The sequence below is a fragment of the Danio rerio genome, chromosome 16 (genome assembly GCF_049306965.1).
Source record: "Danio rerio strain Tuebingen ecotype United States chromosome 16, GRCz12tu, whole genome shotgun sequence".
NCBI lineage: Eukaryota > Metazoa > Chordata > Actinopteri > Cypriniformes > Danionidae > Danio > Danio rerio.
The window spans coordinates 54,067,501-54,082,845 of NC_133191.1; the positions used below are offsets into that span (position 1 = coordinate 54,067,501).

Consider the following 15,345-nt stretch of genomic DNA (forward strand, 5'->3'; position numbering starts at 1 on the left):
ATTAAGTTAACTTAGCTCTTTTTACAAATATAAGTAAATTGAACATAAAACAATACAGTTGATCCCAAAATTTCTTAAAAATTGTGTTGTTTAAACTCATTTTCTTTGAACAAGCACTTTTTTGAGTGTACTCGCTTTAACGAATACGGCACGATTTTAAACTCTCATTCTAACATCAGCGCAGACAGCTGACTTTAAAACACACATACAAGAATCTAACACGGCAAGTATAGCGATTACACACATCACTTTATATAAAAAGCCTTCCTGGATTAATTATTAAAAAAGCGCAATGCTGATGGTTTTCGCCGTTCTTTGGAGTAATTGGATGAGCGGCAGTACTGCTGTAATGTGCAATTAACACGTCCATGTTTGCACATAGACACACACACACATACACGTGCACAGAAAAAGAAAAAGCAATCGGATCCGGCACACCTTGAAGTGTGAGCCGCAGAGCCTCTGGAGACAAGACTCGTCACACACACACACACACAGATGTACTGTACATGGATGTGCACAGAAAAAGGAAGAGGTTTGCCCGTGTTTGCCCACAGCAGTGGCTTGTGGGGGGAGGGCAGCAGTGTATGTGGCTTGAGTGGGTATACAGTAGATGGAAACACTGACCTGTGTAGCTGGATTTTCAGCGTGACCACATGGTACACATCCTGTAACATGTCCGCCACTGTGGCGTCTGGCGCATCCGTCACGTAGGAAAGAGGCACTGGGTTCCACTTGCCCACCTGAATCAGACCTGCGGTGAAGAGATGAGAGTTACCACACACACAAACACCACAGCATGATGGATGAAGGACTAAACGACTCTATTGTTAAATAAAGTAGCGCTTTACAGCAAAGTTGTATTAGTTAATAATAGTGCATTAACTAACATGAACAAACATTGAACAATGCATTTATTACAGTATTTGTTCATGTTTGCTAACGTTACTTAATGAAAATACAGTTGTTCAATGTTAACTCATGGTGCATTAATAATGTTAATAACGCATTAGTAAATGTTTAACTATGATTAATAGATTCTGTACAAGTAGTGTTCATTATTGGTTCATGATGGTAAATACATTCTCTAATTCTCTTTTTGCAAAGTGCGATCAAAATAAATAAATAAATACTCTTGTTGTGTTACTGTCTGGTAAGAATATGCATGCTAAACTGTAAAAAATCCATACATTTGCAGTTTTCCATATTTTGTGATTTGTGTTTTACTTTTTTCCATTTATGTATGCTTTTGAATTGCATTATAGAATCTTGAACTTTCATCCAACAACTTTTAACCTTGAAAAAGTGACCTTTGTTAACATTTGTAATAGTTTAAAGTGATATATTGACTGACTATTATTTGTGTTTATTTTTTTTACATGGCTTTCATACATAATCGGAGAAATGATGGTTATACACAGTTCCATCATTAGCATATCTACTTATTCAACATGACTGCAAATATATATATATATATATACAGAAAAGTCAGAATTATTAGCCCCCTTTTATTATTATTTTTTAAAAATATTTCCCAAATGATGTTTAACAGATTCAGGAAATTTTCACAGTATGTCTGATAATATTTTTTCTTCTGGACAAAATCTTATTTGTTTTATTTAGGCTAGAATAAAAGCCGTTATAATTTTTAAGAGCCATTTTATGGTCAATATTATTAGCCCAGGCTGCATCAATTCATTAAAAATACAATAAAATTGTGATTTTTATTATCATATGATATAGGTATGTAATTTATTCTAGTGAGTCGTATAGAGCAGAATTTTCAGCTGATTTTTATTAAGGGTTTTTTTTTTATCACAAACTTAAAAAACTATTATTTAAAACCAATGTCTTTTAAACATTTTTAATTTAAAAAAAAAATGCATTTAAAAAAAAAATCATTTTTTTATATAATATATCTGTATGCCAACTTTCTACTTATAGGGCTATATTATAATGATCTAAGCGCAAAGTCTAAAGCGCATGGCACAAAAGCATTACCGACGTTTCCAAATCCACTTTTACTATCTTAAGGATGGAAAAATATGATCAGTGCCTTGCCGCACGGTCTAACAGGGTTGTGCTTATTCTCTTAATGAATTAAGTGTGTGTTTTGAGTATAACGTGCATTAAACCAATCAGAGTCTTGGTTCCTATTACTTATAAGAGTCAGTTTCGTCATGCCATGGCGCATTTGCTATTTACATGGCGGATTTATAAATGGAAAAACTGATGAGAAAACAGTTAAACAGACCATCTGCAGCACAAGGATAAAGAACGAGCCTCCTCCATTCAGTCTCTTTACTTTCTCTTTCAATTTCGTTTGTAGCGCAGAGATTTACTTCAAAACTATTTCTAAATTCAGCTCTAGTTTCCAGCAAACTAATATATGAATGAGTTATGTCCAAACACATGTCCTATTCTTATGCTTCGTATGGTGATGCAGACGTCTCCAAAATCCGACAGGTGGACAAATCTAAACTTTTAATACAGATAATAATAACATTACACAAATGCAAATTGCCATGAATAAACTGAAAAAAGCCCCCCAAGATGAATAAAGCATGGAAGTAGTGGTTTTTATATTTATGCAGAAAATAATATCTTTTGTAACATTTTAATCCTTTAAGTGTTTTCATATGTGTAGATATATTTGTGTATTGCTCTACATCCTGTGTGTATTAAGCAATGTGTAAGCATTTGGACCTGCATAGGTGCATAACTAACGCACTCTAAGCCAGACCTTAGAGCAGCTTTTAGTTGGTCAATGGCGCGATCTATTTCAATTGTTCAAAATAGCATCAACAATGCGCCTTAACACACCTCCTTTTCAGATCAGCACACCCATGAATCCACAAAATGGCGCAAATAGATTTGCTACCTAACCAACATGGCACAAATCGTGAAAATTACTGTTGCGCTGGTCTGAAAATAGCAACAAATCACGGCAAACACCACGTTTTTAATGGTAATACCACTATATGTTTACAGTATATGGGTTTGAAGTAAAGCTTTCGCTCTTAACTCTTAAATAAAAAGAAAAAAAAGCTTGACCATATGCTTTCTTTCGACTGCGACTAAACGAGTAACAGGAGAAAAAAGAGAAAAACAAGATCCAGAAGATCGAAAGAAAACAGAAATAATGATGGACAGCCTGCAATAAATTACAGGCTGAAGGCTAGAGCTCTGAAAATAGCCCCCAACTCCATAAAGCGAGCAATTAGAAACCCGCAGGTCCACCTCCACACTCGTTCCCATTGAGAAAAGTGTGATTACAGAGAGCAGGAGGTGCACCTGTGTGCTCCCGCTCTACCCACAATCCCCTGACCTCGGCTTCGGGTCAGACCCATGCCTGCACGACTAGAAGACAGCCAACAAATCACGCCAAAAATACTACAGTTTAGCCTCCAAAAATATCGGAGCATCTGCCTGGATGACTCATAAACTTGATCTAAAAGCATGCATGCATTCTGGAGGAACAGGTGGAATATGTTGTGCTTTTGGAAGGTGGGTTGGGAAATATAATGATGAATATAGTTGCGGTCTGAATTATTAGCCCCCTCTATATTTTTTTCCTAGCTTATTTTTTAAACATTTTTAAACATGATATTTAAAATGACTCATTTATAACTGATTTATCTTTGTCATAATGACATAATATTTTACTAGAAGTTTTTGAAGATACTAGTATTCAGCTTAAAGTGACATTTAAAGGCTTAACTAGGTTAATTAGGCAGGATAGGGTAATTTGGTTAGTCATTTTATAACGATGTTTCTTCTTTAGACAATTGAAATAAAATATTGCTTAAGAGGGCTAATAATTTTGACCCTAAAACGGTGTTTAAAAAATTAAAAACTGCTTTTATTCTAGCTGAAATAAAAACAAATAAGACTTTCTCCAGAAGAAAAAAACATTATAGAAAATACTGTGAAAAATTCCTTGCTCTGTTCATCATTGTTTGGGAAATATTAAAAAATAAATAAATAACAGGAGGGTGAATGAGTTTGACTTCATCTGCATATTGTGTGGTCAAAATAAAAAGGGTATCGTTTAACATTATGTTCTATAGTTTATTTCGTGATGTCACAAAAAATATCGTTTACGGTAATCATTTTTCATAATTTATATGAGTGCGATGTTATGTATGTTACAATCCTGTGAAGATGTGAAAGTGCAATGTTCATTTTTTACGTTGGACCTGTAGTCATTAATTTAAAAAGTGATATTTTATTCTATTTTATTTTATTATACTTTATTATTATATTTCTATATATTTATTTTCGAACATTTGCCCTGAATTATGATCACATACAGAATGAATGAGTACCTTTTATGAGTATTTAATATTTAAAGTGGGTATAAAAAATAAATAGTCCTTTACATGTAGTCAATATGTATAGTTTAGTCAAAATTATCCACTCTTATGTTATTTTTTTAAGTGATTTTAATAGAGCAATTAAATTATATTTAAATTAAAAATATATTTTTTTCCTATTGAGAAAGTCTTATTTAATTTCGGGACAAAAGCTATAATAAAGCCAAAAAGACATTTAAAAAGTCTTTAATAAAATAAATAAAATAAAATAAAAACGTATTAATTTAAGGTCAATATTATTAACATATATTTTGAAATCATCTACAGAAGAAAACCCAATCGTAAAATTTAATTTTAACACTTAAGTGGAACAATATTATTTACTGTCATCCTTGCAAAGAGAAAAGAAATCAGTTATTAGAAATGAGTTATTAAAACTATTCTGTTTACAAAAGGCGTTAAGAATCTTCTCTCCACTAAGCAGCACATTTGGAAATACATGAAAGGGCAGAAATTGTACTACATCGTGAAATGTAGCGTTATCAGGATTAAAGATGTTTGTCACACTGCCGAAAACGCTTTTCTCTAATAAGAATTTATAATTGTAATTAAATTCTTCATTCATTTATTCATTTTCTTTTCGGCTTAGTCCCTTTATTAATCTGGGGTCGCCACTGCGGAATGAACCGCCAACTTATCCAGCATATGTTTTACACAAAGGATGCCCTTCCAGCTGCAACCCATCACTCTCATTCACACTCATACACTACGGACAATACCGCATGTCTTTGGATTTGTGGGAGAAACCGGAGCACACCCACACGAACGTGGGGAGAACATGCAAACTCCACAGAGAAATGCCAACTGACCCAGCCGAGGCTCAAACCAGTAACCTTCTTGCTGTGAAGCGACAGCACTACCTACTGCACCACTGCGTTGCCTAATTAAGTTCTTAAACTCTTAAATTACTCTTAAAGAATTACTCTTAAATATTGTCTTGTTGTCAGAAATAATATGATAAAATTAAGCGAGTTTTTCCTTAAAACAAGCTAAATAATCTGTCGACAACACTTAAAGGTGAAACGGGATTATTTTTCTTATCCCATTGGCAGGTTATTTTGCTTGTTTTAAGGAAAAACTCACTAAATTTGAACCTATTATTTCTAAAAACAGGACGATATTTTTTACTTTTCTAGAATATGCATTTTGATTTCAGATTTTTTAAATATTAGGCTAGACAAAACATAAAAATAAGATGCTTTTAGAGTTTTTCCCTTGTTTCTAGTCCAAATATCTTTAAATGAATGAAGCATTTTCAAGACAAGCAAACCATATTGTCTTGTTTAAGAATTAATAAGTCAAAATTAAGCGAGTTTTTCTTTGAAACAAGCAAAATAATCTGCCAATGGGGTAAATAAAACAACGTCCTCTTTCCTTTCGACGTGCTACAACAAACAACCAAAGTAAAAATTAAGAAAAGCATTTCTTGCATTGCATCGCCCAGCAGCCAAGGTGTACATGTTCTGTACCTTTAGCCTGTGCGGCTGAACTGTGCGAGTAACCCAGAGAGAGCAAGGCCATCTCGATGAGCTGGTTGAAGAGCATGTCTTTTCTGACCAGGACGAACTCGGCGTGTTCCTCTTTGCTGTCGAACTCCAACGGGCTCTCGTAGTGCTCCACCACACAGAACACCGGCAGCATGTTACCTGCAGACACAACACAGCAGGCTTAACACTTGAGCATTCATTTACAAACTCAACTGCCTTCTTATGTTTTACGCTTTTCTTACTTAGATTTTTGGTCTTGTTTCTAGTCCAAATATCTAGAAATTCCTAAATCCAGCAGCATTTTGGGACAAGCTAAACATATTGACTTGTTTAAGGAAAAAAGTACTTAAATTAAGTGAGTTTTCCAGTAAACAAGCTAAACAATCTGCCAATGGGATAAGCAAAATAATCTTGTCTTTCCTTTTGATATTAGATTAATTTGCTTAACCATTTGGCAAATTATTTAGCTTGTTTTAATGAAAAACTCACATAATTTTGACATATTATTTTTTAAAACAAGACAACATGTTATGCTTGTCTAGAAAAAGCTTCTTGATTTAAGATATTTGGATTATTTTTAGATGTTTGGACTAGAAACCTAAGTTATAGAATGATGCTAAATGATTAATGCTAGTGTTTCCTTAAATTCAGCCTGCATATTGGTATTTATTGGCCATTTTCTCTGATAGTTGCATGTTTGTTTAATTTAAATGACATTTAGATTAATTTAGAATCATTTAGTAGATGCTTACAATTGAGAAGGCATTCAGCAATCCAACACGAAGAGGCAATACACACAACAAGTGCTAATATACATGGTACGTTATAAGGAGCATTACATGCTGGAGTTTCTTTTAAAGAGAAGAGTCTTTCTACGGGTGGTTTGTCAAACCCACTCACCTGTGTGAAGCTCACTTCATAAATGCACAATGTTTTTGGTTTTTGTATGAGACGTTGAGTGTGTAAGAAAGTGTCCGGTGCAAAATGTGCATGTAACTGCTGCAAGTGTTGGTTAAAGTGTCGGAGAGATGAAGGAGGGTGATTTCTACAGGTGGTTTGTCAAGACCACTGACCTGTGTGAGGCACACTGAGAACTGCATTATGCTTTGAGGTTTTAAAATGATGCGTTGGAGGTGGGGGGTGAAGAGGGGGCCCTGTATTTGTTCACTGGGGTTCAGGTGATCGCAGAAAGATTTGGTTTTTAGTTGTTGTTTGAATGACACTAATTTTCTGCAATGATGAGTGTGTTGAAAGTGTTCTGTTGGTTTTAGGTAGAATATAATTTCTTGGCGGATTGTTCATTTTTTGTTAGAGCATTTTATGTTAGTAAATATGTATTTTGAAAACTTGGATCTATTATGTATTGATTAATGGTTTAATACTTTTAGGTCACCTATTTTATCATTGGCCCAGGGAAGGAAGCTCCAAAATAACTGTTTGGCTAATTAATAATTATTAATGTGCACTGTACCTGACAAATAAACCCAGAATAAAAAATAAAATAAATATTTAAAACAAACAAACAAACACACAAACAAACAATAATGATAACACATAATTGATAAAACACAAATGATATTAGTCTATAAATGTAATATAATTAGTCTATAAATAAAATAAAATAAAATAAAATAAAATAAAATAAAATAAAATTAATTGTGAAAAAACAAGTAACACTGGAAGCTGAAGTGGAATTTCTAATAAAATAAAATAAAATAAAATAAAATACAATAAAAAAATAAATAAATTAAAATAAAAGAATATACAATAAGATAAGATAAGATAAGATAAGATAAGATAAGATAAGATAAGATAAGATAAGATAAAATAAAATAAATTGTCAATACTTTTGGGGCATCTTGCAGCATTTCCAAACTTTTATTTTTATTAATAACTATGCATTTTTGCCATTTTTAGACCTGAATGAATTATGAGGGTTAAAAAATTGCTAGAATGTTTCAATAATTACAAAAACAACAACCACCAAGTAAGACCGCAAACTGAAGTAGAATATATGTATGTGTGTGTGTGCGCGTGTAAATAATTATTGACTAGATATTTTTCAGGAACCTTCTATAAAGCTTAAAGTGACATTTAAAGGCTTAACTAGGTTAATTAGGTTAACTAGGCAGGTTAGGGTAATTAGGCAAGTTATTGTATAACAAAAGGTTTGTTCTGTAGACTATCAAAAATATATATAGCTTAAAGGGGCTAATAATATTGACCTGTTTTTTAACAATTAAAAACTGCTTTTAATCTAGTCAAAAAAAAACAAAGACTTTTTTCCAGAGTAAAAAATATGATCAGAAATACTGTGAAAATGTCCTTGCTCTGTTAAACATCTTTTGGGAAATATTAAAAAAAAGAAAAGAAAATCTACTGTAATTAAATTAATTCATTAAATATGAGAATTTTGAGCATCTTAAAGCATTTGCAAACTTTTATTTCTTTAATAATAACTATGCACTTCAATCATTTTTTTTTGCATTTCTTTTTTTATGTTCAAAATGAACATGAATGAATTATTAGACTTTAAAAAAGTGCAAGTATTTATGTCATTATTACAAAAAACAACAACCAAGTAATACCATAAACTGAAATAAAATTTCTCCCATAAACCACAGTGAAAACAATCTTCATTTTCAACTCTCGAAAAATCATTTATTACAGCGCTCTAATGATCAATGGATTCCAATCTGCAGTAATGGTGTAACAATAAAGCAGCACTGTAAAATAAATAAATAAATAAATAAATAAATAAATAAATAAATAAATAAATAAATAAATAAAATAAAATAAAATAAAATAAAATCGTAAGTATTTTGATCATCTTACTGCATTTTCAAAGTTTAGTTCCTTAATTGTTATGCATTTTTTGTGTACAAAATGGACCCGAATGAATTATAAGAGTTAAAACAATTGCTAGAATATAGAATAATTACGAAAAAAAAACAACCAAGTAACATTGTTAACTGAAGTAACATTTCTCCTATAAAGCACCATCCAACTATCTTCATTTCCAACTCTCGAAAAATCATTTATTACAGCGCTCTTATGATCAATTGATTCTAATCCGCAGTAATGGTGTAACAATAAAGCAGCATTGTAAAATAAATAAATAAATAAATAAATAAATAAATAAATAAATAAATAAAATAAAATAAAATAAAATAAAATAAAATTGTAAGTATTTTGATCATCTTACTGCATTTTCAAAGTTTAGTTCCTTAATTGTTATGCATTTTTTGTGTACAAAATGGACCCGAATGAATTATAAGAGTTAAAACAATTGGTAGAATATAGAATAATTACGAAAAAAAAACAACCAAGTAACATTGTTAACTGAAGTAACATTTCTCCTATAAAGCACCATCCAACTATCTTCATTTCCAACTCTCGAAAAATCATTTATTACAGCGCTCTAATGATCAATTGATTCTAATCCGCAGTAATGGTGTAACAATAAAGCAGCATTGTAACATGCATAATAAGATCAGAGACGGCGTCAGACGACGAAACAGCTCTGCTATTTAAACGTGTTAGCGTACTAAAAGGTTAGAGCTCAACGCGGGTTTAGTGCTTTATTTATTGTTAAGGTGCTAAAATCGCATTAAAATACTTCTTCAGGCGGATCCCGGAAACCCTTCCCATGATGCACCGTTCGGCTCCCAACGCACCGTATAGCCTTGAGGTTTTACGAGGCTGTGTAAACAGCACAGCGCTATCAGAGAAAAGAAAAAAAAAATGAAGAATCTCCATCCAAAGCTGTCATGTGTTCGGGTTTACTGTGCAAATATCACATAATACCAGCCAGCTGCAACACTCCGGTGATGAAATTTCAGGAACTTTCTGATCTCCTGGACTCGGGATCTTTATTTTTACAGGATTTAATAGAGACTAGGGGGTAATATCAGCATGGGCAATCGTAATAAATCATATTTCTCCAACCCCCTGGTCACTAGGCTAAGAAAGCGATCATTTTTTTTTGGGGAGGAAAACAATCAATAAATAGGGTAATCATAAGCAGATGCTGGGGAATGTGCTGAATCGAAGCTTTTCCATTTTTAATAGATAAAGATCTAACAATAAAGACTGCTGTGTCGGTTCATTTCAGGATCAATACGCGCTTTGTTCCCAGCGAGCAAGAGAAAAGCCCATGGTAAATATTATTCAGCTGAAACAATGAATACGGTAGCTTCCAAAGTTCAGCAAAAGCACTCAGCAAAAAGTTCACTTTTCCCCATAAATAATAATAACGGTTGCCCGGAGAGCTATAGAACGAAGGCGTGCAGGAGCATTAACAACTGATGCCAGCTGCTGGAAACCCAAACTTTTCTTCTTTATATCGCATGCACACTGCAGAAATATTATAGGATCATATTGTTAGATTTAGTTCAAATGTGCACTAGTGCTTCTGAGTAAAACATAATGACTATTACACATCGTCTGACTTACCGAAGACCACCTTGTAGTAATAGTTTATCTACCGAATAAGTATTAACAGGCATATTTAGGACAAGAATGATGGTTTAGGGGTTAATATTATAGGATCGTATTGTTAGATTTGGTTCAAATGTGCACTAGTGCTCCTGAGTGAAACATAATGACTATTACACATCTTTTGATTTACAGAAGACCACCTTGTAGTGATAGTTTATCTACTGAAAGTCTTGACAGGATTATGTAGGACAAGAATGAAGGTTTAGGGTGCAATATTTTAGGATCTTACTGTTGATTTGGTACAAATGTGCACTAGTGCTTCTGAGAATAACAATCACTATTACACATCGTCACATTTACAGAAGACCACCTTGTAGTGACAGTTTATCTAAAGTCTTCACAGGCAAATTTGGATCAATAATGATGGTTTAGGGGTCAATATTATAGGATCGTATTGTTAGATTTGGTTCAAATGTGCACTAGTGCTTCTGAGTAAAACATGATGACTATTACACATCGCTTGATTTACAGAAGACCACCTTGTAGTGATAGTTTATCTACTGAAAGTCTTGACAGGATTATGTAGGACAAGAATGGTAGTTTAGGGGTCAATATTTTAGGAGCCTACAGTACTGTTGATTTGGTACAAATGCGCATTAGTGCTTCTGAGTATAACATAATCACTATTTTACACATCGTCACATTTACAGAAGACCACCTTGTAGTGATAGTTTATCTACCTACAAAGTCTTCACAGGCAAATTTGGATCAATAATGATGGTTTTGGGGTCAATATAATAGGATCTTACTGTTGATTTGGTACAAATGCGCACTAGTGCTTCTGAGTAAAACACTATCACTATTAAACATCGGCAGATTTACCTTGTAGTAATAGTTTATTTACCAAAAAAAGTCTTGACAGGCAAATTTAGATCCGAAATGATGGTTTAGGGGTAAATATTATAGGATGATATAGTTAGATTTGGTTCTGATGTGCATTAGTGCTTCTGAGTAAATATAATGATTATTACACATCGCCTAACTTACAGAAGACCACCTTGTAGTGATAGTCTATCTACCAAAAAAGTCTTGACAGGCATATTTAGGTGAAAAATTGTGGTTTAGGGATCAATATTATAGGATTGTATTGTTAGATTTGGTTTAAATGTGCACTAGTGCTGAGTATAACATAATGACTATTACACATCGTCACATTTACAGAAGACCACCTTGTAGTGATAGTTTATCTACCGAAAAAGTCTTGACAGGCAAATTTGGATCAATAATGATGGTTTTGGGGTCAATATTATAGGATCTTACTGTTGATTTGGTACAAATGCGCACTAGTGCTTCTGAGTAAAACACTATCACTATTAAACATCGGCAGATTTACCTTGTAGTAATAGTTTATTTACCAAAAAAAGTCTTGACAGGCAAATTTAGATGCAAAATGATGGTTTAGGGGTCAATATTATAGGATGATAGAGTTAGATTTGGTTCTGATGTGCATTAGTGCTTCAGAGTAAAATATAATGATTATTACACATTGCCTAACTTACAGAAGACCACCTTGTAGTGATATTCTATCTACCAAAAAAGTCTTGACAGGCATATTTAGGTGAAAAATTATGGTTTAGGGATTAATATTATAGGATTGTATTGTTAGATTTGGTTTAAATGTGCACTAGTGCTGAGTATAACATAATGACTATTACACATCGTCACATTTACAGAAGACCACCTTGTTGTGATAGTTTATCTACCGAAAAAGTCTTCACAGGCAAATTTGGATCAATAATGATGGTTTAGGGGTCAATATTATAGGATCGTATTGTTAAATTTGGTTCTGATGTGCACTAGTGCTTCTGAGTTCAATTTAATGACTATTACACATCGTCTGACTTACAGAAGACCACCTGTTAGTAATAGTTTATCCAAAAGTATTGACAGGATTATTTAGGACAAGAATAAAGGTTTAGGGATTAATGTTATAGGATCTTATTGTTAGATTTGGTTCAAATGCGCATTAGTGCTTCTGAGTATAACATAATCACTATTACACATCGTCACATTTACAGAAGACCACCTTGTAGTGATAGTTTATCTACCGAAAAAGTCTTGACAGGATTATTTAGGACAAGAATGATGGTTTAGGGATCAATATTAGAGGATCTGAAAAAATATTATAGGATCATATTGTTAGATTTGGTTCAAATGTGCACTAGTGCTTCTGAGTAAAACATAATGACTATTACACATCATCACATTTACAGAAGACCACCTTGTAGTGATAGTTTATCTACTGAAAAAGTCTTGACATGATTATTGAGGACAAGAATGATGGTTTAGGGATCAATATAATAGGATCTTATTGTTATATTTAGTTCAAATGTGCACTAGTGCTTCTGAGTAAGACATAATCACCACTACACATCATTTGATTTACAGAAGACCACCTTGTAGTAATAGTTTATCTACTTAAAAGTCTTGACAGGCATATTTAGGGGAAAAAAATGATGGTTTAGGGGTCAATATTATAGGATCCTATTGTTATACTTGGTTCAAATGTGCACTAGTGCTTCTGGGTAAAACATAATGACTATTAAACAGTCTGGTTTACAGAAGACCACCTTGTAGTGATCATCTACTGAAGAGTTTATCTAAAGAAAAAGTATTAACAGGCTTATTAATGACAAGAATGATGGTTTAACAATCACAGTTGATACTCGGAAATACTAATTAAACTATTATAAATTATTTATTATTTGCCACCTAGCATTCAAAATACCTTGCTTACATCCTTTTATGTTTTTATTAGTACAAATCTGAATGAATGAGATTGTTTAGTTTTTGCATTTGGGCATGCCTGATGTTATTCATTCCTCTACCTCTTTGTGCAAATGTAAATAAAAGCTGAAAAATATGTTTGTTTTTCCACGATGCCTCTTGTAGGGCTGGGTGATTAATCGAAAAAAATAATCGAAATCGACATTCACAACCTATAATCAATCTAATTTACCCTGGTTGATTTGTTTGATTATTTTCCTTACCATGAGCGGTCATGTGACTCTACTTTGTTATGGCTGATTTATACTTCTGCATCGAGCGCACGCGTAAAGTTCAGCGCAGCCTTCGCGCTTTCGCATACACGCACACCTCTTAAAAATGTAACTATACGTTTCGACCACGCATAGCGCAAGCTCTGTGATTGGTCCATTTGGTAGTGCTGACAGCAGCGAGCTATTGGAGTGTTTTAAAGCATTTGAGTCCCGTGGGGTAACTCAAGATGAAACTGTTGTTTTGTGTTTACCGATAAAAGTTGTTGCCCGTCCACCAGTTCCTGTCTCTAAATGAGCCAGCTTTAGCTTCTTGTACATTAAGGTAGCATTCGGAAAAAACAAAACACCCGCAAAGAAACTCGACATGGAGGAACATAAAGACCCGCTGCCAGCTAGTGTTTCGGAAGTGTTATTGCAGAGCAACACAAACAACATGCAAGGCAAGCGCCGAGGGTCCCCGGTGATCACTCGATGCGAAAGTACAAAATCAGCCTTTAAAGTCTGAGGCTGATTTATACTTCTGCTGCCAGTTTGCAGCCACATCTGATCTCATCGTAGGATGATGGACCCATTCTTGAGCCTTACTTTGCACCAGAGATGCCTTGAGGCGGCAAATTTTCCATTACATTAAAATGATTATTTACATTAAAATATTTGTTTACAGAAGATGCAAGAAATGCACTGTTAAATATATAATATACAGCATATACAAGAGTTATTTTATTTAGAAGAGATACTGCTTATTTTCTACTTTTAATATGAAAATAAACTGAGGGCAAAAAATAAATGAATGAATGAATGAATGAATGAATGAATGAATGAACAAATAAATTAACGTTCATTAATCGTAATCAAGTTAAAATGTTTAATAAATCCAGATTTTGATTTTATTTGCACAGGCCGAGCCTCTTGTACATTGTCGTATTATCTTTTAAGGGTAACTTAGTTAAAATTTGTCAGGGGTGTAAATAACTTTGGGTTTGACTCTATATACTTCTTTTATTTTTACTAAATGTATTTAAAGTAGAAAATTTACTTGCACTTAATATGGATATCCATTTATATAAAACCACTTGTTTTATTTATTTAATTTGATGCAGACAGTTTTGCCTTGACCCATTGGTGGAATAAACAATAATAATTCTTTAAAAAATCAAACTAGATACCTAAAATCAAACTAGATACCTATAATAACAATAATAACGAGGATTAGGTTGTGTAAAAGGTTTTCTTTGACATTCTAAACTCACAGCAGTGACCGTTTGCTAAAAACAAATGCAAATGTTCTAACAGTAAGCACATAACATACCAGCAGAAACATTGGTGGTTGTATTGCTGTCAAAAAATATGCAAATTATTTTGCATCTTTGCTTTGTCCTCATAATTTGTAGCCATAACTCGTATGTATAAATTGAAGGCATTGAAATCTTTTTTTTTAAATGCTAAGTGCTGTTTAACAGAGCAAAGCATTTTCCAAAGTATTTTTAAAGTCAGTATTATTCAGGCCTCTTAAGAAGTTTGTGCAATAAATGTAAAATTTCCAAAGGTACACTCATTCTGGGCAAGCCATAAAATTTTTTCAATTTTGGCAAAACATTTTTAAATTTAAATCTGAAGTGTATAAAAGCTGAAATTGGGCATCTTTCAAGACACCTCAGAAATAGGTGACAAATATATATTTATCACAGGCAGTATATTCGAATATGATATTAGCAAAAAAAAAAAATAATTTTACAAAATTGGAATTCAGATTTCGTGTCTGTTTTTGAAACCTGGATTAGGAGTTTTAGTTATGTGCTGCCCATGGAAGAATTGAGATATGGGTTGGCAAACAAACAAAACATATTTTTTAAAATCTGAAATCCAATTAAAGGGCAACACTGCGGCTCAGTGGTTAGCCCTGCCGCCTCACAGCAAACAATCCCAGGTTCGAGTCCTGGTTGAGTCAAGTTGGCATTTCTGTGTGGAGTTTACAGAGCTGCA

At 33.2% G+C, this 15,345-nt stretch overlaps 1 protein-coding gene across 34 annotated transcripts in view; it reads right to left on the reverse strand.

Moving 5' to 3' along the window:
- Positions 1-15,345, reverse strand: part of satb1b (SATB homeobox 1b) — a 209,358-nt gene that overhangs the window by 94,598 nt on the left and 99,415 nt on the right. For all 34 annotated transcript variants that reach the window (NM_001423200.1, XM_073925260.1, XM_073925250.1 and 31 more), the window contains 2 exons: positions 5,846-6,022; positions 628-754 (listed from right to left, as the gene is read on the reverse strand). In NM_001423200.1, coding sequence (NP_001410129.1) covers positions 628-754; positions 5,846-6,022 — 304 coding nt within the window. The remainder of the gene's footprint in view (positions 1-627; positions 755-5,845; positions 6,023-15,345) is intronic.